This window comes from Drosophila miranda, chromosome 4 (genome assembly GCF_003369915.1).
Source record: "Drosophila miranda strain MSH22 chromosome 4, D.miranda_PacBio2.1, whole genome shotgun sequence".
NCBI classification, from domain to species: domain Eukaryota; kingdom Metazoa; phylum Arthropoda; class Insecta; order Diptera; family Drosophilidae; genus Drosophila; species Drosophila miranda.
The window spans coordinates 23,108,586-23,133,585 of NC_046677.1; the positions used below are offsets into that span (position 1 = coordinate 23,108,586).

At 43.7% G+C, this 25,000-nt stretch overlaps 3 protein-coding genes, 1 long non-coding RNA gene and 3 other non-coding genes across 7 annotated transcripts in view; 5 read left to right on the forward strand and 2 right to left on the reverse strand.

Annotated features, from left to right (window-relative positions):
- Position 1: 1 nt before the first annotated feature.
- LOC108162385 overlaps positions 2-25,000 on the forward strand; it is a 54,936-nt gene continuing 29,937 nt past the window's right edge. The window contains exon 1 of the long non-coding RNA XR_001775565.2: positions 2-284. This is a non-coding gene — a long non-coding RNA (uncharacterized LOC108162385). The remainder of the gene's footprint in view (positions 285-25,000) is intronic.
- On the forward strand, positions 297-1,118 carry LOC108162379. Its single transcript, XM_017297096.2, has one exon. It carries the CDS (start codon positions 366-368, stop codon positions 972-974), a length of 609 nt encoding a protein of 202 aa, XP_017152585.1. The 5' UTR covers positions 297-365; the 3' UTR covers positions 975-1,118.
- Trnae-cuc lies at positions 2,543-2,614 on the forward strand. The gene has a single exon. It is a non-coding gene; the product is annotated as a tRNA-Glu (tRNA).
- Positions 3,090-3,161, forward strand: Trnae-cuc. Its single transcript has one exon. It is a non-coding gene; the product is annotated as a tRNA-Glu (tRNA).
- On the forward strand, positions 3,432-3,503 carry Trnae-cuc. Its single transcript has one exon. It is a non-coding gene; the product is annotated as a tRNA-Glu (tRNA).
- On the reverse strand, positions 6,904-18,477 carry LOC108162374 (kinesin-like protein GA13060). Its single transcript, XM_017297088.2, has 7 exons — positions 18,230-18,477; positions 15,431-15,860; positions 14,014-14,356; positions 13,267-13,500; positions 11,873-12,478; positions 10,532-11,642; positions 6,904-10,366 (listed from the first exon to the last, which is right to left on the reverse strand). The coding sequence occupies exons 2-7, from the start codon at positions 15,764-15,766 to the stop codon at positions 9,481-9,483; spliced, it is 3,516 nt and encodes a 1,171-aa protein (XP_017152577.1). The 5' UTR covers positions 15,767-15,860; positions 18,230-18,477; the 3' UTR covers positions 6,904-9,480.
- Positions 21,082-24,384, reverse strand: LOC108162380 (proline-rich extensin-like protein EPR1). The gene is made up of 3 exons (XM_017297097.2): positions 24,211-24,384; positions 23,628-23,848; positions 21,082-22,105 (listed from the first exon to the last, which is right to left on the reverse strand). Exons 1-3 carry the CDS (start codon positions 24,226-24,228, stop codon positions 21,751-21,753), a joined length of 594 nt encoding a protein of 197 aa, XP_017152586.1. The 5' UTR covers positions 24,229-24,384; the 3' UTR covers positions 21,082-21,750.

The window sequence follows — 25,000 nt, forward strand, 5'->3', positions numbered from 1 at the left end:
TCTTTGCTGCTCCGCGTTTTTCGGTTTGTTTGAAGTAAAAAGTGTTTAAATCCTCGAAAATATCATCGTTCATCGCAGTACAAAGTGCGGTTTTGTATGTACGCATGTAATTTTAACAGAACACATGTAAGTGCCTCCCAAATCGGATGAGAATGGGAAGCGAGCCAGGAAAGCAAAAAAATCACGCGCCATTTCTTAGCTGCTCAATGTTTTTCGGTTTACATAAAGTAAAAAGTGTTTAAATCCTCAAAAATATGTTCGCGTGTAAATTCTACAAAACACATGTAAGTTCGACCAGCAATCATTCATTTAACATTCATCTCATTGTAAAAGGGGGGAAAAAAACGTCAAAATTCGAGTTGGTGATGGGCGAACCCGCTTCGGGTCGCTGTGCACGATGTCTGTACAATAGCCTACTCCTGACCACGGCTCTGAGGGCTGTCCAGAACTTGCGGCCAGAGGAGCACCCCTGCGCCTATGCGGCCTGTGCGGTGGGTGCTGTGGTGGCAGGACTCGGCCTGCTCCGTGTGATCTTCGCCAGCGGCCAGCCGCATGAGTGCCAAAAGTTGCGTGACGTGTGCCACGGGTGCCTGGTGCTGGCTCCCCTACCGTTGGTCAACATGGAGCTATACACACTATCCACGGGACTGACGAGTGCCGTGACCCTGGGCCATGCCTGTTTTGTGCTGCCCCTAAGCTTAGATCTGTGCTGTAGCCTTTTCAAGGATCGCGAGGACTGCCACACGAGCGACAGCCTGCGCAATCTCACGATTCTGGGTAACATTGTGTCCCTGGGATTTCTGGGCATGATGGAGCGGAACTTCGCCTATATCCGCATGATGCTAGTGATGGTTGCCGTCCAGTACGGCGGTGTGCTGATGGACAGCATGCAAGAGGAAGCTGGCGAGGATCTGCAGATATGCGGCACGGCCCTGTTCTTTCACCTGCTGGGTAAGGCCCTAGAGGCCAAGTGAGTAATCCTGTTTCTGGAGGGGTTAACAAGGCTTACAACTTGCGGTCGCCTCGTCCTACGCTTCAAGGGTTTCTGCATTTAATTTTCCATGAATTCGACTTTGGCTTTTTTCTCCTGTATTAAATTTCATTTGTCGGCTTTTCAATTGCGTTCATGTTTGCTCATGTTTTTTGTAATTGCCACAACACTCCATATCCTCCCCCTATCCCTATCCTCCAATAAGGAGGCCACTTCTATGGCTTCTCTGGTGTGTCACACACACACATTATAATGATATATTGGCGATTACCGATGCGCAATAAGTGCACCATCCTCAATCGTACCACCCCTTAGTCGTACTCGTACACCCCTTAGACGCCGTTCCTCCCATTGAGACGCAAAGCCATTTCATCGCTGATTCATCGCTCTATCTACCAGCGGGAGGTTCTTATCAATTGATACTGGATAACTGGATAACAAAGCAATTGTACTTGGATACGGTCTCAATCGTTTGGTACTTGCTGTGAAATTCCAAGTGCTTTTGATGAAATGTATGCGTTATTTATGGAATGATACATACATATATAAGTAGAGCTTTAAAATAAGCCCCAAACCTTAACCATTTCCATTAGCATAGTCTTATTTACTTTTCAACTTTTAAACGAGAACATATAGAACGTAATATGTACAAATGTAGGTTAGGACTATGCGTATCATCTATACTACCATACTATTTTAGAGCATTCTGGTAGTTTTCATGTCACTATTTTTAGCAAAAATTATAGTAATTTCAGTATTTGAAAAGTTCAAAAGGTTTTTGATAATAATTAATATAAAAAGGAATGCAAATTGAATAGAAATTTTTATATCTTGGGTGGAAGTCTAGTTTGCAGTGAATCTTCTAGATAATCAGACACTTAATTCTACTTTTTCCTCATTTTCTACTACGTCGACACCGACCAATTTCCAGCACTCAAATTCCCATTAAAACCCGCGCGGTGATCGCTTCGATAATTGAAATTGCAAATGAACGAAGTGCAGTTATTATGAATGCAATCAGAACCGTGTCAGAGCCTGCCTCCGAGTGAGAAAAGCTGTCAATACCCCAAATTCCCATTGCTCTCCGCGCTGATATGAAAATTCCCCATTGCCCGCTGATTTCGTTGTTATATTAATGTACATATACATATATTTTATGTATTTTCACGCTGCCAGTCAAATGACAAACTCTAATTGCAAACGGGACAGATTTTAATGAGTGCACCGCACACCCCACAGCCCCCCACTACTCCACAAATGTCCCTAAAGTGCATGCGGGTGTACAGTGCGGAGCAAAAGTTGTGTCGATTGTGGAAACTATCATTTTGGAATGGAATTGAAAATATTATAATTCAATCTATAAATACCCAGAAACTGAAATTCTATAAACAATCTTCTTAGCAGCGTTCTTTGTATTAGGACTGGAAAAGGCGATTTATTCACAGTTTAAAATTATATTCTGTTCGTTGAAAGTTTAACCAGATTAATCAGACCAAAGAGATTCTATATGCCACTAAGTTCATCAAGTTACTTGACGTGGCATATTCCATCTCCCATATTGTCTAGTGGTTAGGATACCCGGCTCTCACCCGGGAGGCCCGGGTTCAATTCCCGGTATGGGAAACTGTTAAAGGTTTCTTTTTTTCATTTTTTTGTATCGTGCCTCAAGGAAAATCTATTTTTACAGTATGAAAATAAGTATACGTATATGTATATAGTTTTTGTCCAAAATCAAAATTATACACTGCGGTTGCACAATACTAATTCGTAAGGAACTGAGTAGACGTTGAATGAATGAGAAGACCCTCAAGGACTGCCACCTGGACGTGGAGCTGCTCATGGGGGAACTCCTATCTCGCTTACGGTGATAAAGAAATAAAAGTGCCCGTCGTTTTCCAACCAATCGAAACCTGTTGTGGCTAAACGACGATTGAATAACTAAATCCACTGAATTAAACAAAATGTGAATGTTAAAAGTTAGGAATAAATTTTAGATCTGGAAAAATGTTAAATTAAATGTTTTATAGATAGATCTATACAGATTGAAGATCTGTAGTTTCCCAAGTCATTTAACGAATTTGACATGCGTTCCAACACATCCCATATTGTCTAGTGGTTAGGATACCCGGCTCTCACCCGGGAGGCCCGGGTTCAATTCCCGGTATGGGAAACTGTCAAAAGTTTATTTTTTTCATGTTTTTTGTTCGTGCTTCAAGGAAAATCCATTTTTACAGTATGGAAAGATAGTATATATACACATATATTTACATACAGTTTTAGTCCAAAAAATAAAATATGCATAGCGGTTGTACAATACTTATTTCTAAAGAATAAGGAATCGAAATAACACATTGAGTGTTGAAAAGTTTTATAGATTTTTCAGATCGATGATCTATAGTCTCCTATGTGATTTAACCCATTTGGCACAGTTTTCTTGACATCCCATATTGTCTAGTGGTTAGGATACCCGGCTCTCACCCGGGAGGCCCGGGTTCAATTCCCGGTATGGGAAACTGATAAAAGTTTCTTTTTTTCGATCAAGGGGCATATTTTTAATAGCAGGTAGTACCATCGTGTTCACCAGTCTATTGTGTGGATTTTCTTTACCTCTATCGGAATAATAATCCTTTTGAACGGTCTTTTTTTGGAACATTTTCCCGTCTGTTTCTGACTAAATAGAAACGACTCTTTGGATTAATAAGAGATTTTCATTAAGAATAGTGGTGACTCGGATCGTTCTTTTTCGATTACCTTTCCACAGAAAAAGTATATAAATTTCTTACTGGCATCTGGCATCGGCTACAAATGGGAAAGCCACAAAACTTTCAAGGCTTCTTCTTACAAATTGTTGTCTAAATGGTTATTACCGGACCGCTGTCTAGAACCAATCTTTATGGGAAACTTCTTGTGGAAAGAATCTTTCTTGGTATCAATTTCCTTTCTTTTTCCTGAATTTCCGTACACATAATATTTTATGATCAAGAATCATTTCCATCTCCATTGGAACGTGCTTTGCCGAGCCTTATATCTATGATCTGCACTGTATGATCTATATAGATGTTTCTCTATGCATTTTGTATGCCCTTTTTTTTATTTTTTGTATTGCCCCCTCCATTGGGGGGCAGCATTTTGCTTTATTCAACTTGACAAGTGAAGTGAGTGTGAATATTTTTTTTTAGGTCACAAAACAGCAACAAGCACAGTCCACCTCCAAATGGAACTCCAGCTCCGAACTCGTGCTTCGACTACCTCTCCTGCTCCTCTTCCAAATGGAACTCCTACTCCGTCCTGTTCCTCCTCCAAATGGAACTGCGGCTCCTGCCACGTATTACTCCTCCCTCCCGCACCATCAAACAGTGGACTCCCTTGCAACTCTTGCTGCTACCTGGTCGGAAAAAACACACACACACACACACACACACGCAGAGAGAAGGAAAAACACCTGAAAAAAAGTGCAAAAAGAAAAACCAGAAATGGTTCGAATCCTTTTCCATCCTGTTTGGAATTGGGCCTGGAGTGCAACGGAGGGGGGAGGGACTTCGGGAAATTGCAGTCAACATTTATTTCCGCAGTATGATGGAAAAATTCGAAAATAATTTGCGAGCCATAATTAAAAGGCGACAGCAGGAAAAATGGAGACAGAAAAAGTTGGGGAAAAACTAGGAAAAGGTCGCCAGGAAAAAGAGAGCAGGGGAAATGAGAAGGAGTGGAGAAAAGGCTAGAGAGGAGGGAGGAGCTATAGAGAGAGTCGTCCCTCGAATGTCCTCAATCCGCTGGGGTCATAAACAATTCCATAGCGTAGACGGCTTTTCGATTTTCGCCTCAATTGGCAACATATGGCGAGCAGACTCCCAAGGAGGAGGCCACACACACACACATACACATACACATCAAAGGAGGCAGGTCCTTTGAGAGACTGCGGGGGCAGGGGGCGGGGATCGTGGGACTCTCCCACTCCCACTCCCTGCTCCCGTGTGGGCGGGGCGGCATTTGCATTTGTGACTGCGAATTGCGAATGCGAAAATTTAAAGTTTTCCCGATAAGAGGGTTGTAAAAAGTACAACAAAAAAACGTATCGGAGCGAGAGAGTCCTCGGGAACAGGAGCTGGGGACGCAAAAAAATGGCGACGTTTGCGAGGCAAGGAACACGAAAAGGGCGGCGGCGGCAGACAAAAGACGAAGACGCACCGAACGGAGGCAGCAAACAAGAAAAATCGCTGCAGGGAAAGTGGCAGGAGTGGGAGGTGGGGAGCGGAATATGGACGGGGGTCCGGGGTCCTGTAGGTGATGGGAAAAGTGAAGGATGTGCTGGGGTTGGGGTTGGGGTTGGGGTTGGGGCAGGGGGGGTGGTTGGCGATAGAACTTTACTTATACGAGTTTTTCGCATTGTAGAACGCGCGGCATTTGCCAGAAGGTGCCAACACATTTTATTGCTTGTACTCTACGGAGAGGAAGGGTATGTGGGGATTTGGTGATACATTTGGATGCTGCTAGAATCTAAATTCCTTCAGAATCCTCTTGTTGCCTAAATTGTTGCAAATGTTGGATAGATTTTTTGGTGGTTTGCTGTGTTCTTGGATTGGAATCTCTTGTTTTTTCTTCAGACCCTACACAAAAAGCAACGGCTAAGAATTTAGTTCGTTGAAATCGTTTACTTTATGACTTCCATTCAACTTTCATCTAGCAGTTGTCATACTAAAGAAAATACATTTCTACTCCGAATATCCCAATACTTACTCCAAGAAATGCATTATATTCCTGCTGGGTGCAATATTAGCCAATAATCCATAGATTATAGTCAGTGGTGCGACAGTAGTTCGTCATTGGCACTGCCCATTGTACCACATTGTATATACATATATACATATGTATATATACACGCGCACGGCAGCATCCCATAATGAAATTATTTTAAGGTGGTGTCGTCCGCTGTGGTGAGGACCATCCACTTGTCCAACTTGCTCTCTCGGCTCTCAGAGAAACAAGCGCTTAAAAGAGATCGCAAACGTTTTACAAACTGCTCTATTCGCTTGTTATTGCTACAATGAAGAAAAAGATAATGAAATAATCGTGCTCTACACATCCTCTTTCGGGGACAAACGACTGACAAATGGATGGTCTCCGAAAGAGAGCACATGTGGTGAAGACGACATTTAATAAGTAATTTCGAGCTTGCTGTCTCGATCTGTCATACGGGTAATTCGGCTTCGGCCCTCATACCCTTGACTAGTCTGCATCTAGCACTCACTTGGTATTTGCACATCGTCTTGGATTCTAGTTCTTCAATCCGACTTCATTCGTCTTGAATCAAACCGAACCGCGCCCCCAATCGACATCGTCGTTGAAATGATCTAAGCCAACCGACTCGTTGTGCTCTCGTGTTATATCTAACTCTATCTATATCTCTCAATATCTAACTATTTGAAATCAAGATGATATGTTGGATTTTTCTTCCTCTAAACAATTCCCATACTTACGTTTATATCCCTTTGGTTAGGGTATACATTTTGGCGACTTTGTAAGAGCACTGCTCTCCTTTTCGTGTTTTATTGTTCGACATTTTCCCCTTCAGCGCACGTTCCCATCATCTGTTGTGCCACAGAGAGGTTGGGGGGCGTGCTGGTGCCACAGCACGCGCTCCATGCTTCAAATCTACGACTGTGAGTGCCGCTTCAATGTTTGGCAGTTCTCTCCCTGTATCGCATCGCATCGCATCGCACATGTCTCTATCTATAAAACGTCAACTTTATTTGCCCAACTGAGGCACAACAAAAATAACCATCTACCCATACCATACCATACCATGCCATGCCGTGCCACATGTAGCATCCCCGTCCCCCATTCCCATTCATGTGGCAGCACCCACCCTTCCAGCCTTCCACCGAGTTAGCAATAAAACCAGCTGTCAATTTGTTTATATTATAAAAAATAATTAGTCTGTATTCAGCGCCGAAGTCGACGACTCCATCATATTTCTATATATGTTGCATGTTGCATGTGTGTGAGTGAGTGTGTGTGTGTGTGTGTGTGTGTGGCAGGCTGCAAATTGCAATTTGGGTTTTGAAAGAAGGTAGGTTTTGCTGAAGGGAAACTTCCATTAGGTGATTATATCGTATAAAATGTGTGAAAGCATAGCGAGTGGCTGAGTTGCATACGTGTTTTTGGGGGATTTTTGTCAGTGATTAATTATGTACGCTCGATAAGTGGAATAATAATCGTATGGATAATGGATAATGGATAATGCAATATAATTAGTGTTAGACATTTTTCGTTGGATGTACGATGTACGATATAGATACATATGGTATGATGTTGAATGGCTGACTAAAAAAATCAAGGCATTTGAAAGATATTATTTATGATCCCCAAGAAATGAAGAATTTAGCTAGATATACCCGGAAGTGCTGCATACTTTGAGGCGTACTTCAAACGCTTTTTACGCATATATGTGTATGTATATATATATTATAATATGTATAATTTTTGTGTATTTATAGAATATGCATTAGGGCTTTGTTCCTTAAAATTCCAACCATCCAATCGCTTATAGAATATCTATATCTCTGATAAATATATACTATATATATTGATTTATTTTTTGTTGAATTTCCTCATGTTTCTTCATTGTTTTTTTTTTGTGTTTTTTGTTCGTTTTGTAACATAGTTTATTTAGGCAAAAATGGCAACAAAATTGTATGTTTAACATTTGTCTACTTGTCCGCAAAAACCTTTCTTTTTCTTTCTTCACTACCTTATAGTCCGTTTCTTCCTTTTTTTGGTTTGGTTTTGGTTTGGTTTAAGTAGTAGTAGATGTGTGTATAACTTTAGCTAACTAACAATTAATTTAAACATTTTGTTGTAACTTATAATTGGCAATAAATCGTTTGAATAAGCAAACATTCAACATTTAGCAATACTTATGCGATATCTGATAACCCAAGACTAAAACAATAATAAATAGCTATACATATATATGATATATCGTGTATGTATATATATATATATATATTGTAGATGTTGTATGTATATAGATGTATCTCTGCATTGTAAAGTCGTAGTGATTGTAGCCTGATTATGTATATGTATATATTGTATGTATATTTTATGTTTAATTCTTTAATAGATACAACTTTGGGATACTCGCGGTCTTGGGATCTCTATTCTAGGCTTCTTTCTTTCTGGTTCCCATCCCCCCAATAATATATGATGTACCCCATTATGCTAGCTGGCAACTTAAGATACTCTTTAAAGCCCCGTTTGAACTTATGCGTGTATGTAGTGAGTGATTGAGTGAGTGATGGAATGATTCGATTGATTTATAGCGCATATATTGTACAGTGCGTTGCCCAACTATGAGACAGCTGAATATTATGGAAATGACTTTGAAATGGTTATTAAATGGAAGACTTGTATGGCTGCTATTTGCATATTTTTATAGATTCATATTGTATAATATCTGCAAATATTCTTTCAGGTCTTTTAGAAAGGCCAAGTCAGATCTTGCCCTTGAAAGACATCAGTACTTCTTTCAAAGTTTTCTAAGTTTTTCCGATATACATGCATGACTCCTATGAAAAACCACATGATCTAGTGCCCTGGCTGATATCTTCCTAAAAATCCAATAATTTCCAATATTTTCTTTTAGTTTTATCAAATGGAACTAAAGATGGTTTTTTGAATATTAGGATGTTTCTTTGTAGTTTCCCAAAGTCTTAGTTTCCTCAGTTTCCGCTTATTGGTTCCAATGAAAGATCTATTTTTCTATATCTTTCATACATATTTAATCTGAAACTCGTTAAAATAATAAAATCTTTTGGGTAGATTGATATGATTAAGATCAGTGGAGGAGTTTCTTTCAAGGGAATCATGCGTGAAAAAATTCGATATATAACTGGGATTGTTGCACTACCAAGTGGCCACCAAGCTGAAGCACGTGTATGTGGCAGACTCCTGGCAAAAACGGAACAACAACCGACGTGCGCTGCTGCATAACCGAATGTTTGCTTTCATACAGCAAAAATGTAAAAATTCAAAAGTATCCCATGCAAAGCTTTTGACTTCAAACCCCATTTCACCTGCCTTATAGCTGCGAAACGCACTATACAGTAGTTATGGTGTATTTATCGTATTATTATTAGTATTATTTTTATTATTAGGGTAGTTGTTGGGTTAGTTATTAGATTACTTAAAAATTGTGTGTGTCTTTGTTGTTGTCTTGTGGTGGCAGCCGTCGCCTAGTAAAAGTTAATCAGTCGCTATCAAAAGATCCACCAAAGGCTGTGTCTCTTCTTCTACTTTCACTTGAGTGATCCTCTCGATCCTTATTCTGATTCTCATCCTAATCTTGTCCTAAATGTTTATGATATTTTTGTTTCTTATTTTGTTCTCTTTTTTGGCCATTTGAATGCTGGACTTAGCTCTGGTTTCCTTTTGGTGGGTGTTTGGACTGAAGCTCATCCTCCTGTTTCTCCTGCTTCTGGTGTTGCTGCCTAGAAGTCACTGATTTCGCCCTCAGTCTCTGGATATGTGCAGGAGAAGGGAGTTAGAAGCCAATTGCAGAGGCCCTTGTTGCCGCCGCCGTTGCCCTCATGGCGGTGCCGATGCTTCTTGTGGCCGCCGACGCCATGGCTATGCCGCTGATAGTTGCCCGTGGCGGAACCCCCACCACCTGCTCCGTAGCCTCCTCCTCCGCCGCCTGATATGGTGATGCGATGCCGCTGGCCCTTGGACATGCCCGAGGCGAAGCTGCTCTCGTCAGAGTCCCGCACGGTGGCCACACTGTGGTAGCCGCTCTCCGCCCGTCGCGATATACCCGAATGCTTCGAAGTACGCGGCGTGGAGTTGGAGTCATGGCCGCTGTCGTACGCCTCGGAGCTGGTGTTCAGCGGCAGCAGTGGCAGCCTCGACTGCGCCGCCAGTGGCAGTATGTTCGTGATCTCATTGAGCTTATGCTGGGCATCCTCCAGGGAGTTCCTCTTGCCCACCGCCGCTGCCATGGCCTTCTCGTCCAGCTCGCAGATGTCGTCGTGCTGTGGCGCGAAACGCTTCTCGCTTTTGGGCAGACTCGGATCGGAGGCGCCATCCGGCTGTCGCAACAAAGCGTAATCATCCATTCCGGCAATCTCCATGATGCCATTGAGACTCGGCAGCGATCCCTGGCTGGGGCTGTGCGACGGCTGTTTGGGCGGACTCGGCGTCAGGCGGTAGGCGGGCTCGCTGCAGACGCTGCTCTGGCCCACATTGAACCGGAACACGGGCTCGCTGAACACACTGCTCACGTCCGTGCGGAAGAGCGCGGCGGAGGGCGTGACCTCGGCCATGGCCAATTGGGAGGTGAAGATCTCATGGAGGCGTGCCAGTTGATCGAACTGATGTCTGCAGAGAGTAGAAAGAAGAGCGAACGGGAAGGGGATATTAGTGTCTGTCTCGCAGAGGGATTATTGATTCATGATTAGAGCTGACTAGCTTTGCCAGTCTTTTCGACACATTGCAAAACGCTGTACTCTGGAAATATGCTTTAGATAGAAGAATCCCACTTACCTTGCTCTTTCTCCGCACTCGCTGAAGGATTCACAGGCCATATTGAAGCTGGACACAAAGGAGAGATTGTCGCAGTGGCTCAGAGCCGAAAGCGGATGCATTGAATGCTCCTGTTCCCGGGCCATGGTGCGGGCAATCTCCTCCTCGGTGACCTGCAGTCCACAGTCGATGCTGCGCTGTGAGGAGGGGCGATGATGTTGATGCTGATGATGCGAGGAGGAGGCACGACTGGCCACGAGATCGGCCTCGTGAAGATGTTCCCTGGAGACATGCCGCGAGAGCATGCGATGCAGGCTGTCGTGCGAGATGTCCCTGGAGCCCAAAGGATCGTCGAACAGGGGCAGAGCGGGTGGCACTTCCGAGGGACCGCTATCCTGATCCTCATCGCCATCCGGCGGCAGTGACATGTCCTGGCCGAGGAGCGGCTGGCTCTCGAAGCACTGCTGTGGAAGATCCATCGATTGTTGTTCGGGAAGGAATGCAGGTCTCTCGGGCAGATCCAATGATTTCTGCTTCAGCTGCGACAGCTTCCAATGCAGGGCCGTGGGGGAATTGCTGGCCGACACCGTGGCCGGACTCTGGAAGACTTGCGACGTTTGAGTCTCCACCCACTGCCGGATCATGGTCTTCTTGTGCGAGTCCATGAAGCCATAGCCCTGCGTCTGAGCCCCAGCCGCTGGGAGATTACCGGCCGTGAGGGACCGACACGACAGGGATTTGGGTCCATCCACCCACGTCTCGCACTGCTTCACGTGATTCACTTCCCGCATCAGGTGCCGTGCCTCCGCCACTTTGGCTCTGGACACTCGTGGTCCATCGATCCATTGCTCCTCCGTGATCTTTCGCATGCCTGCTTCCAGTTGTTCCAAGGCTGCTCCCGGATGTGCGCCGGCATGGGCTCCGGAATGCGCTCTACGTAGAGGAGAGCCTTTGGGCGAGGGCACATTGGACCCCTTGGAGACCATATGTCGGGGTATGGGTATTGGCGATCCGTGGGCAATCTGCTGTTGCTGTTGCTGCTGTTCGTGTGGGACCAGAGGCGACGAACAGGCTCCTGCTCCAGCTTGACGTTTGAGGCTGCCCATGGGACTATTTCCGGGAAGCTTTTTGACTGCGTGAAAGGAGGAAAATGTCGAAAACCAAAAGGATTAGCTATGAAATCGGGTGCTGAAAGATTCTTCAGACCATAAAGCAGTAAAATACTATCTACGGATCCCACATATTTCCCAGCGTGTAGCCTTTTGTTTGTTTTAACACCCATAAATTCCCATATTTTGTCCTCGTTCTTCGACCATTCCCATCCTTACTTCTGGTCTTTGGGTTTCTATTTTATTTACTTACCCTTCTCCCCAGCTGCTGCCATTGCCTTCTTCATCATCATGGGACTGGACAGACCCGCTTTCATCTGCGTTGGCGGCTTCTCCAGGCCACTACCCTTGAGGGCCTTGCTCATTATCGCCCGATTGTCGCCGGCACTGAGCGATGGCAGATACACAGGCGGATGTTCGCCGTCGGTGGCATCGTCGTTGGGTCCCATATAGATGACCGTATCGGCGGAGATTTCAGAGCTGGAGGGATCCGCCCCAGAGCCGGCTGAGGAGCCGCCGCCGCCGCTGAGGCCTTGTGCGAGGCCTACGGCCAGGGGCATGGGGACGCGATGCTTGCGGCGGCGCAGGCGATGGATGCGGGAGGCAATCTGAATGGTGGAGAGGGCATCCTGGTAGCTCTGCTCGTGCAGGACGTGGGCCACAATCGCCACGTGGCAGGTGATGGGCGCCAAGCAGTCCTTGAGCAGCGGCGTCAGCGGGTGGTCCTTGTGCGGCGGATGCCTCTGGCCCGACAATATGGCCAGCAGTATGTTCCCAATCCCCGACAGGGGCAGACCCCCGCTGCGATTGGCACAGCCGCCCAAGTCGATGATATGTAAACGGCTCCGACCGCCAGCCACTGTAAATCACAAGGAAAAAAGAAAGGGCGATTGGGGAGTCAGAGGTTGAGTGTGGAAATGGGGATTGGGTGAGGATTGGAGTTCGTGTTGGAGTAGGAAATGCGACACTTTAATGGTGCTGCTGCCTCCCCGTCTAGTGCCAGTCAAGCATTTAGCGGGCCACTTGAGTGGCAACAGCAACAACAACAGCAGCCGCCACTCCGCCACACAACCCAGCAACCCTGCAACCCTGCAACCCACAACAAAAGGCAATAAGAAAGAAAGAAGAGGGACCGAAGCTGTTGATACCCTTGCAGATTTTTTTGCTTTTCACCTGTAGAAAGCCATAATCATCTAGTGTGGGTCTTTCTTCGATTCTTCGTTAGACTTCGTAACCTTATAACTTTTCCCCCTTGGCCTTGACACCGCAGATCAAAATCGTGCACTTTTTGATAGGTTCCTGACTTCTAAGTATTCTTTAATCACTCTAATATGAAATTCAACTTTTTAATGTTTAACTATTCGTCTGAAAACTATATAATTTAGTATTCCAATCTTAGAGGTTCCAATCTTATATACAGCATGAACCAAAAAAGGAAAACTCTGTGTCCATACATATTTAAAAACTACGGGAATAAGGAAATACTATATATTCCATAACAACGGACAGACGGCAATCGGTTTCTTCGTATCGAATTTTCTATAGCTGGGGAGATTCTTCAGTCATCTGCTATAAACCATACCCCCTTTCTCTCTTTTTTGGCAAGGGTATCACATATTCCCGTCAAACAATAAGGTAGACACTTACCACCCCCCTTGCGGGACAGGCTGTACTGGTAGACATGCAGCGTAAAGATGAGGGCGGACTCCAAGGGGGCCGTGCCCCCGCCTGCAGGCGTGGAAGTAGAACCGGAACTTTTTAAGCGTCCGGCCAGAGCGGAATCGAGAAAGAGCGCCGCACGCTCGGCGGTGGGTGCACGTAGTTCCGTTGGACCGCCAAGGAAGTCGTCACGCAAATAAATCCCCGGGGAGTCGTCAGATTCTGTGTAGTCGGAGTAGGAGTAGCAGGAGTTCCAGCAGCAGGAGTAGCAGGAGTTAACGATGGAGTCCAGAGTAAGACAAAGACGGAGACGGAGACCGAGAGGTAGATGGGGAGTGAATGAAAAGGACATTAGGTTTTTATGTTGGAATAAACGCCACATTCTATGAGCACTGCCAGGGGACGACTGAGAACCAGGAGAACCAGAGAGGGCGAGAGGAGGGAGGTAATGGGAGGGAGGGAGGTAAGTGGGTGAGGTGGCATGGGGCATATGGAAGGAACACTGGTTCGCAGGTTAAGTTTATTCAAATTGTGCCAGTTACGACGCGACGACCCGACCCCAGTCATCATCATCATCGCCATTCGCCCATGGCCCAGGGGCAACATTACAACACGCCCCCTCAATGTCCATTCATTTTGCCCCACCCCCAACTCCCTGGCAGCAAACAGGTGGCATGAAAACCCATGCCACAGCAACTATCTCTGGTGCCCCTTGTGCCCCATCCATCTGCTTACCAGCCGCATGCGAGATGAGCAAATCCGTGGAGAGTGCATCCGGTTTTGTGGCACTAACGCCCACAGCGCTAACGCGCACTGAGAATCGAGCTCCGCTCTTCTGCCGTCGCTCCTGGATGCCCTTGTAGAGCCAGGCTATGGCACAGGGGGCGGCTCCCAGAGAACATGCCGCCACAGACCCTGTTCCAGTCCCAGTCGCAGCCCCAGCCCCAGTGGCCACATCGCCACCCAAAACCGTGTGGGGCTGGCCAGTGGAGGGGTAGCCCATCGCCAGCAGGCAGCCATCGGAGCCCTCCAGTACCGCGGGAATCACTTCGCTGAGGGCCGATGCACACACATCCGACTGAAACGGGGGGAAGAGAGTAAAGGGGAAGTGAATAAAGAACGGAATAAGGGATGGCATGGGGTACCCCTAATGTGGGGTCTGATTGGGGGTTAATTCGATTATTCGATTGCTGATTAGAACAACAACTATTCGGGAGGGAGGGTAGATTATATCTTTTAATTCGATTCGATTGGGTATTTATTGTAGTTTGAGGGCTTGTCTGATGAGAGATGAGTGATGTGATGCCACTTTACGGGTCATAAACCTCGTGAATGGATTAATGTGGTCTCTGGAAATAATGGAATATGATGTGGGAATAGTTTTGTGTGTTCCTGACAATAGTTTTGTGACTTCTATTTTTGGGTGGGTTTTAACATGAGAATTGAATTTTATTTTAGCGAGGGTGACACGTCTACATTTTCTTTGCTGTTTTTAATAAACCTATCGTGTGGGGCTTCAATTTTTTCAATTCATCATAAACTTTGCTTTTTCTAATTTTACTTTTTACTTTTACTATTTTAAATTATTTTCTAGGTCTAAAATTGGTCTACTGATTGATGTTTATCAGTTAAAGTTATATAAAATGAGCAAATTTGAAATCTTTATCGAATTGGGATCAACATTTCATCTACTGAATCTTTTTCCTAATCATTTTCTTCCCAAGAGATCTTAACATAGTTTCCCTTTTATTCCTAAAAATTCCTTAGAGTTTCATATCTTCTTCACGTACACATTTCGGTAAACTTATCAACATTTTCATGGTATTATTCAAACTCATCTTTTCAAATTTCAAAAGTTATTTTCTCTGATCCTATTAAACGTTATATTTGTCGTATTAAATTCATTGAAATCTTGAACCGATCAACTATTAATTATCCTAAAAAGTTATATGTATCCAAGAGATCTCCGAATCTCTTGAATTTCATTTGTTTAATTCTCGTGTAGTGAAAATATTCTCAAATCAAATATTAAAGTGATTTTTTAAGAACATAAACCTAGCAAATAAACTATTCTATCGCACCCAGAAAGTTTTTCGATATATTCTGAAAAGTTTTAACTACCTTTCCCATAGAATCCATAAACCTCTCTCACCTGTTTATCCTCTGCGGTGAAGAGATTATCAAATGCAAACATTTTGGGCGCTGCCACCATGGGTCCTCGCTCCTGGGCTGCCTGCGGGGGCGGACACACATTCCGGGGATCGGTGAGCGTCACCTGACGCTTCTTCTTGTCCAGAGCCATGAATTCGGGCTCCCCGTTGGAGTCCTTGTCCGGGGCTCTGTCGGAGACCCGCAGCATGACCTTCACTTTGCCAACGCCGTAGCATTCGCGGCTGCTGAGGCGTCGCGCTAGACCCGGCGGCATGGGCGGCGGGGCACGCTGCAGTGCACCGCAGAAGCCGCCGTTCCGGGAGATGCTAGAGGCCATGGCTGGTGCTGCTGCTTCTCCTTCTCCTTCTGTTCGTCCTTTGTTTGTGGCTGCCACAGTTGTGGAAGTTTATGGCTGGAAGCACTTTGGTTTCCTTTTTGGATTTGAAGCGGAATAAAATTGGGAGTTAATAAGAATCCCAAATGATTGGACGCCGCATTCCGCCGAGCTTCCGTTTTTACGACAGGGATCTCGGAATGCAATCCTCAATATCTCTACGTATTCCCCACACACATCCACACACAATGTTTGCTTTATATCTTTGCCAAAAGATTTTATGGCTCTTTAAATAGTTGCCAGCATCTTGCCAGAGTTTTGTGGCCCCCGTCATAAATTGCGATTTCGGCTCGGGCCAATGGGCATAAGTTATTTGAACCAGGCCAGGGCCCCCAAAATAAGGGTATCTCTCTACCACCCGTCTATGGTAATGGCCATAACACTTTCTCTTTATGGTTATGGGCCATCTGTTTATTGGGCATATGCTGCTTCACTGTACTATCATCACTTTCCACTATCACTGTCTCGCTGTCACACTGTCACTGTCTCACTGTCACTTAGTTGTGCTCTAAGCTCGTGTTTTATTCACTTGTAGCATCTTGTGCATAAACTCCAGATTTATGTTGAATTTGTTTAGGGTTTTATGTGCTTTTATTAGGCAAATTATACGCCTGCCTGGACATCTTCAAGGGTCCACTCTTGGCAGGACCACAGGGGTCCTTTGGCCTGTAGACTGTTGTTATCTTTTGTCATATTTTATGTCATTATAATGTTTCGTTTCAGCTTTATTTGTACAAACTTTCTTGTAAATTAATTTATTTGGGGACTGTTTTTGCTTGGGGATTGGGGGGACATCTTTTCAAATGGTATTTTTATAGCCGGTGCTTAAGAGAGAAATTTCATTCTACAAGAAATTATATTCTGTAAAAGGCAGAAGAAAGCTGTTTTTTGAAGAAATGATTTTAGCACAAGAATCCTTTCATAATTCCTGCTAGAGATCGATTCTAGATCTACAAAGATGATCATTCAAAATCGCCATTAAAAATTCTAGTTCCACCAATCATTGGATGTTGTAATTTGATATATTAAAATTATATAACATTTTCCAACTATTTTTATTAAACCATACCTTTAAAGTAATCTTTTCTATATTTTATTTACAAGTTAATTAATTAATTATCATTAAAATAATATTATCAAACTTAAATGCCAGTATTTTCCTATTATCCTTAGGAATATTTCTTATAAATCATAATTGTATTCCTTTAGATTTATTCTACGCCTTAAAATTTTCAAAGTATTCCTTTAGTATTCTTCCTGATTATCATTGTAAAATATTTAAAAGATCGCTTTACATTTAAATTCCTTGACATTTTAACTACCCATCGTTTATTTTTTTAAACTTATACTTTCTTAAACTTTTTCTTTTAGATTGTTAAGAATCATTTACTCAGATGTTACATCCTTAACATCATTATACTACCAACTTTGCTCCTAAATATTTTATGTATTTTCCTCAATTTTTAAAGTACATCATTATCTCTAATGGAACTTGTTATATTTTTCTACCATTACTTATAATGGCTTGCAAATGAATTTGTAAAATATTCATGTAAATTTCCTGGGGAAATGTTTCAAATTATGTGTAATAAGATCTTTGAAACTTTTTCCTACAACATTTTTATGTGATTTTCTCCGTCTTCAAGGAATACTTTTTGCAATCATTATCGTGTAATCCGACTTATGTATGTTTTCCATACTTTATGTTCGAGGCATGCAAATTCCTTTGGACTCTCTCTCTGTCATCCTGCTCCTGCTGATGCTCCTGCTCTTTCTGTCAGGTTCTTCTACTGGGGGCCGTGACATTTCTTCAATGCCTTCATTATTATTTCAATTTGAGTGGGGAACGTGACATTTTTGCAACGTCTTTCATTAATATTGTCCCTATCCCTCCCCCCTTTTCTCAGGCCTATTCCCCTCATTCCATGTTTCCTCATTCCACTCTTCCATGCCCATTCCGCTGGCTCTTCTACGAGTAGTATTGCCTTGCTTCCTTCATGAATGACAGGCAACAACTTGGGTCTGGGCTTGGGTTCAACTTCATTTTTCAGACTACACCTGCCACAACCTCTACGAGGACGTTTTTTTTTGTTTGCTCTCTTTCTGCTGCTCCTTCCTCCTTCTACCTTCTACCTTTTTCCCCTGCCTCTTTCTTCGCTTTTTTTGGCTTAACTTCGTTTTGTTTTGGAGCTGTCCACCTTTTGAGTTTTAGCTTTGGGCTTTTCACACAAATCGATTGGCAATGCCTTCTAATTGTACGACGCGACCGACGACGCACAATGGCGCGGGGGGCTGGCTGTCAGTCAGCGGGGTGGTAGGGGGCAGGTCTCTCTTTGGCACAACACACACACACACTCGCACACACAGAAACAACGGGCACACGCTAACGGTATAACAAACACAAACCCTTTTTTTATGACTGGCAATTTCTTGTTGCTGTTGATTTCATCTTTGGCTTTTGCGATTCGCTTATTCGGTTTCGCTTAAACATGATTTACACTGTACTACACACGCTTCGAACACATCCAAACTTCTTCTGCTCCGACTTTTGCTTCGATTTGTTGTTGGTTGTTTGGTTCATCCACTCATTCACGCGACGCGAACGACGCCAGTCGCGTGCCGTTTCCGTTGGCATTACAATTTCAACTGCCGTTAGACGTCGCTGGCTTTGGTGGAAGAGCCAGACGGCACACGTTTTGGGGCGCGCTCTCCCCATTCATTGCGCAGGCGTGCGAGAAGGGAGGAGAGTCAGCGTTTAGTAGAGTGTTGTTTTTGCTGGCAATGCCTCCCACCCAAGGGTGGCCTTTGGTAAGGTACGGCATGGCACTTGAACACATGCCAGTACGACTATAACTTCTTCATAAGGGGTGTTTAAGCTTATCCTGTAGCATCATACTGAATGCCATACTATCTGGCCAAGGAAATCGTGAAAATCTGTTTCATCCTCAATCTATGCCTGAAAAACGAAACGATAATACATATGTATGTGCATACTAGAGTGCAGAAACACATTCCCATCGGATCATTATTACAATTAGAATGAACAAAAATTAAAATTTAAAGCGCTGTTGCTGTTTGGCTCTTAGAACCCCTGCCCTGCCTTTCAAATATTGTTATTCCTATTTAAAACCTAGTTGTTACCATTTGTTGGTTCAAAATCATTGAGTAGACAAACAACGTGCTTCTCGAATATCTACGAATGCCATACCTTCTATAAATAAACCTTGCTTCTGGCTTGCATTTGATGCTCTTTCGAGTTTGTTCTTTGATTTCTCGGGTTTGTTCTTTGATTTCGGAAGCTCTTCGGCTCATTGCCTGCCTCTCTTTACTCTCTCCTCTCACTACCTTCCCAAGGCAATCAAGCTCTCTCCCTCGCTTCTCTCTCGCCGACTAAAAATCCAGCCTTCTCTTTGGTCTCGCTCTTTCGTGCCCTGCTGCTTGCTTTTCTCTTTCTTCTTTTAATGCTTGAAGCATTAAGGCTCAGGTAAACAAAATCAGCGGGGCTTAAACAAAAGGAACATCGTAAATGATGTTTATATTGTAGACATTCACAAGAAGCGTCACAGAAAACAAAAAAAATGGAAAAAGAATAAGAAAGCACACACTCTCACACGTGCACTCTCTCACAATGATAGTTGTTGCTGTTGGAATGATGGCTGCTGGAGCGTCACTTAAGTGCCGCTTGGTGATGTTGCATGGCAGCATGGCCTCGGCAGGGGGGGAGAGGATGGTGAATGGAGTGGCGGTGCTGGGCATGGATGAGTGTGTTACATACGAGTGGTATAGGGGTACGAGGGAGGGGCGAGGTGCGAGGTGGGGACAAATGCAAACGATGTGTTTTTAAGTCCGCTTACATTTTGGCAGGAGGCCTGTGAAGGAGCTTTTCGAGTGTGTGTGTTTGTGTGTGTGTGTTCTCTGGATGTTAGTGTTTGTTTGATTGTTTTTAAAAGGATGTGGATGCATGCATATTGCTGTATGGATGGAGTGGGTCCAGGGCTTACCTTTATTTTCCGTTCCGTTGGAGCTGTCCTTTCGAACGGCTCAATTATAATGGACAGAACCAAAAAACGATGAGATATAATGCCTAACCAAAAATGACTTTTGTACTTTAGATGTACTTTCGATGCCTTTTTAACCTAACCTTTTTGAGGAAAAGCCTACCGACGGTTGAAAAGAGGAATGAATGGAAATTATATAGAAATCCTATATAAGCCGATATAATGATAAAGAAAAATTTAAAAATACGGGCTGGTAGTTACTGAAACAAAATAAATACATTTCCACTCTATATTGGCTGCTGGCTGCCTTGCCTCTGGCCACCGCTGCTACATTTCAAAACTAGTATCGTGGGTGGAAGAAAATAAACAGTTTTAGTGATACCTATTTTATTCACTTTTTAACACCCACTTAAATGCTGCTAAACTAATTATCATAAAAATTCAGGAAGGGAGCTAAACGAAAAGCGTTTTTCCGCATAAGCTAAATCAAATTTGATGTAAGCCCAAAAGCCAAAGCCAAAAGCCAGCTGCAGCTTAAGTCCAAGTGAAAGGAGATAAGCAGTTTGGGAAGCACTGCCAGTGCTGCTGCTACAGTTTTGGAGTTTGGCCAAAAGCTCCATCTGTCGGTCTTGTTTGGAAATACGTTTGAGGTGGCAACGCCAGAAGCGTTGCAATTTGAAATTGAATTTTATATGGACACTAAAATGTGGTGGAGTAGTGAAAGTAAACTAGTGAAAAATTTCAATTTAAGTATAAGAAATAATCCAAATACAATCGAGATGTTGTATGAAAAGAAAAATAAGAATTTTAAGATTTTAACCTGTCTGTCATTATTAATTTATTGTCATTATTTTATTAAGACACGTAAATGGCTGTTGTTTGAGAGAGTTATTTCTGTTATAGACCCTATATTGTATAGAGTATAGAGTATAGAGCTAGAGTCCTCATGATCTTTGGAAAAACATGTCTTTCGGGAGAATATCTTCTCGAATATCTTCTTACAGATCTGTAAGAATGTATAGATCTATATTCTTCTAGATAGAGACACTAAGATTCCAAGAAGGAATATGTAAAAGACGAAATATATTTGATATGTATGGGCATCATAGCAAGATACTATAAAGAGGTTTTCCACTATGAAAAGTTATTATAGGAAGGAACAATGGAATAAGTCGATTTTTTCGTATATATTTTTTTGTATGTTTGAAATGCCAGCTCTTGAGATAAACTCTAAGTATATGTCGAAAAAACAGAGATAAGTTTTTTATACTGATAATTCGTTGAACGTTTATTTAGCCATTGATGTTATCGTTTTCTAACATATACATATATCGTACTTGAGTATCATTATCATTTATCGTTTCTTTCTTTTTTTGTTGTAATTTTTTTGTATTCGATTACTGTCTCTCGCATTCTCATTACTCATTAAAATTGTGTGCAAAACAACAACAGCAGCAGCAATGTGTGGAAACTTCTCTCGTTTGTTGGTAGATTTGCCTAGCGGAAAATGCATTTGCGATGAGTCAAGCATCGGTATCGGTATCGTCTATCGATAACTAGTTCGCAGTGATCGCAGTGTGTGTGAATCGAGTGTGTATAACGCATCTTTCTTTTTGCTTAAAGACCTAGAACACTTAAGACTAAACAAACAATTTGAAACAAACAGCCTAGATGGGAAATGTTCTCATACATAGGTTTGTAGAAACAAACTTCAGAGGTAAAAAATTACACAAGAAACAACAATAAATGGGATGAGAATAAAGGATGGAGGTATGGTATGGGGTGTCCCTTCGTTGTTTGTAAGTAAACTTTGTCACGCGTTAAAGTCGAGAGTTCCTCGACGTTTCCAGAGCAAAAATATTATAGATATGGTGTATGGGATTGCCATGAGCTGGGGTTGAGATTCGGTTGTGTGCGGGGAGGTTCCACTTAGTGCGATGGTGCTCCGTAGGAGCTGCTGGGAGCGGACGGAGCTGGTGGTCCAGCCGGGGCACCGTACTCCGGTGCTGGGGGCGCAACACTGTTGGGATAGGGTCCGGTCTCCTCCTTCTGGGTCTTGTAGCGGATAAAGTACACCTCCGGCTTGCTGGGCTGTGTGGGCGCCGGCGTCGGGATGATGATCTCGGGCTGTTCCTCCGGTTTCTTCACCAGGACATAGACCAGAGTCTTCTCCTCGTTCTGCGGGTACTGTGGAATGATGGGTGCCGTGGGTGCGGGTGCGGACGGCGCCTTGATGAACACAATCTTGTAGTGCTTCTGTGGTGGTGGCACGTACAGAGGTTTCCTGCAAACAGAGAAGGAGAAAGACAAAGAGAAAGGGAGAAAGGAGCATGAGTGACGAGTATGCAAATGTCTTTGCCCATAAATGGTGACCCCCAAAAATGGTGCAGCTGCTGTTTTTTCTGTAATCAGATGATAATAATGACAACGACTGTCACAATTAGGGCTTACATAAGGCCGTGTCTTCTGGTGCTGTGGTACTCTCCCTATGGGTACTATGGTAATTGAGGGACTTGGCTGATAATTAACTTGGAAAATCCACAGATATCACGAGAGAGAGACGGAGAGACGGAGCTTAGGTAACAATCTTAGTCACGGTTTGGCGATCTGCGCCGTGATATCATTACCCGCTTTTGGGGTAATTAACATTGCTTTCGACTCCAAAAACGACACAAAAATGGCATTGGAGAAAACCAGAGAGGAATGGAGAAAATTGGTGAGGACTGCTGGAAACTAAAGAGAAGTCTACAGAAAACCAGAGAGTGCACTGCAGAAAGATTTACTTTGTGGCTTTCCTTCTTGAAAATGGGCCCTCGAATGGGTTGGAAAAATACCCCTAAAAGTGTGTTGCACAAAGCCCTTTTCTCCGCTGGCTTAGGATGATTAGATGCCTCCCAGATACTTGCAACATTTGTCTTGTTGTAACACAATTATAATCGTTGGAGTGGGCGATGAATTGTGAGAGAATTGTGCATAAGTGGCGTGGATTATATGCCCATAACAATGTGAATCTCCTCCAGGCAGTGGGATAAGTGGAACACCGCAAATAAACGCGAGATCGTTTGGAGACCCACTCCCCCGCACATCACGCAAGATGTACTTTAATGAAGGGTTTGCATAGGGAAGCGCAAAAAAGGGAAAGGGTGGGAGTGGCAGTGATGTGGCTATGATTTGTTCGAAATTTTTGTAATTGCAATATTAACACATATCTTTTTTTGAACAATGATACCTAAATCTACTTAAAGGGAACTGTATCTGGTTGATGGTTTTGCTGGGAGAGGAGATTTTTCTGCTTATTCCAGAAGACCTTTAATCTTTTTGTAATGAAGTTTTTCTTTGAAAATATCTGTAGCATGAAGATCTTTCCGGTTTTGGAAGCCGAAGAAAGTTATTGAAATCTTTGATCCCAATCTTAGAATTTTTGAGGGTTAAAATATGGCTACATTTTAGAGAGAAGTGTTAAGATCCTAAATATGAATATATTCTATCTTTTGTTTGCTTATATAGAATATCAAACAGGTCTTTAGCTGCCATTCATCATGAATATTATATATATTTTTGAAGTTTAAAGATTCTAGACCTTTTTTCTATTATCTTTTTTTTTTTGATTCCAATGAATTTCTAGAAGAATATTCAAGATCTCTTGAAGACAAAAAGCTAAAAGTCTGCCAAAAATGTGTAAATGTGTAAATGTGGTCATCTCTAATTCTGAGGGATTTAATAACCCCAATCTCTACTGCTTTTGGAGACAGAGTCCCGAATAGGACTCTTCAAAGTATTGGCGGATTTTCTGTTTGATCTCTTACCTGGGTGCCTGGTACTCTGGCTCTGGTGGTGGGACATGGACGTACACATGCTTATGCACCACCGGCGGCTGCTGGGGAGGTCCGTATTGAGGCGCAGGGGCTCCATATCCGCCGCTGGGTCCACTCGGCTGGTAGCTGCTCGATGGTGGGGCACTGTACGAGTCACGTGGGGGCTCCGGACGAGCCACCACCAAGGCGGCTAAGCCCAGGACGATCACTAACTGCAGAACAGAAACCAAATTAGAACACTGAATGGATTTTGGATGAGCAAAAAGCTAAATGAAGGATCAGACAGCTCAAAATTGTGGGATTACAGGGATCTAAGTCTCAGGAGGAGACTCAGATCCAGCTCGGAGAAGGCTTAAGATCAGAGACACACACACAATCAGATCCAAGTCGATCGTGGATCAGACTGAGATCCCAGTCGAATGTGTCTCGTTATCTGCCAGTCGGCTCTGATTACAGCAATGGATCACACACAGATCCAAGTCGGATTCCGTCGAAAGAAGATTCACAGACACACAGATCCACTGAGGATCGTAGCCGATTCTGATGCTGATGCTGGTTGATGGATCAAACGTACCACACAACTGGACTGCATTTTACTGGAAGTTTTCGATTATATCCGTTTCTCGGTGCGTTTCGTTTCGTTGCGTTTTGCGTTTGCGGATTTTGTCACTGATCTTGTGGGGATGTTGGAGCTTATAGTCGGAGTTGGAGTTCGTTTGACGCGGAACCTCTTACTGCATGCCACAACGATTGTTGCAGTTTCTTTTATAGTGGCGCAGCGCGTGAAATAAAAATTAAGTAAAAATAAAGGCGACGTTGACGTCGACGAAGACGGCAGCAACGACCAAGACCACGACGCAGCTTTTGCTGCTGCTGTTGTTAATGTCGCTGTCGCTGTCGCTGTCGCTGCCTCTGCTGGTGCCTTCTGTGCTGCCTCTGTTACAGCTGTATGCTGGCTGCTGTTTCTTCCTCTGCTGGCTGAGCGGTTGGCAAAGAGCTTGGCAGCGCTTAACCATGAAGAAATTCCAGGCAGCGCCACAGTTAGAGAGTCATCTCTGTTTGCTCTGCCTCTGCCGCTGTTACTCCTAGCTGCGACTGCGACGGCAGCAGAGGCAGCAGCAGCAGCTGCGACGCCTGCTGACCGTTTCTTCGGCTTTTGGTTTTTTCCTTCTTTCAATTACCTTTTTCTCTCCCTCCGTCTCTGCCTCCTTCTTGTTTTTTTTTTGGCACAGAGGGCGCTCTGTGGATTCCATATGCAGTTCAAGGCGAACCCTAGATTCTTTATGGAGGGGGTCAAGATCATTAAAGATGGCATAGGGTTTCATCCGATCAGTACACTTCAAATGGGTATTAATCTACTATCT

What these genes read in the sequence shown, in the direction of transcription:
- LOC108162374 (XM_017297088.2), bottom strand. Translation starts at nt 15,766, where the DNA reads ATGGCCTCTAGCATCTCCCGGAACGGCGGCTTCTGCGGTGCACTGCAG. An exon ending in GCTCATCTCGCATGCGGCTG is followed by an intron (nt 13,501 to 14,013) that starts GTAAGCAGATGG and finishes CCGACTACACAG; the next exon opens with AATCTGACGACTCCCCGGGG. An exon ending in GAGTGCGGAGAAAGAGCAAG is followed by an intron (nt 10,367 to 10,531) that starts GTAAGTGGGATT and finishes TACTCTCTGCAG; the next exon opens with ACATCAGTTCGATCAACTGG.
- LOC108162379 (XM_017297096.2), top strand. Translation starts at nt 366, where the DNA reads ATGGGCGAACCCGCTTCGGGTCGCTGTGCACGATGTCTGTACAATAGC.
- LOC108162380 (XM_017297097.2), bottom strand. An exon ending in CCAGAGTACCAGGCACCCAG is followed by an intron (nt 22,106 to 23,627) that starts GTAAGAGATCAA and finishes CTCTGTTTGCAG; the next exon opens with GAAACCTCTGTACGTGCCAC.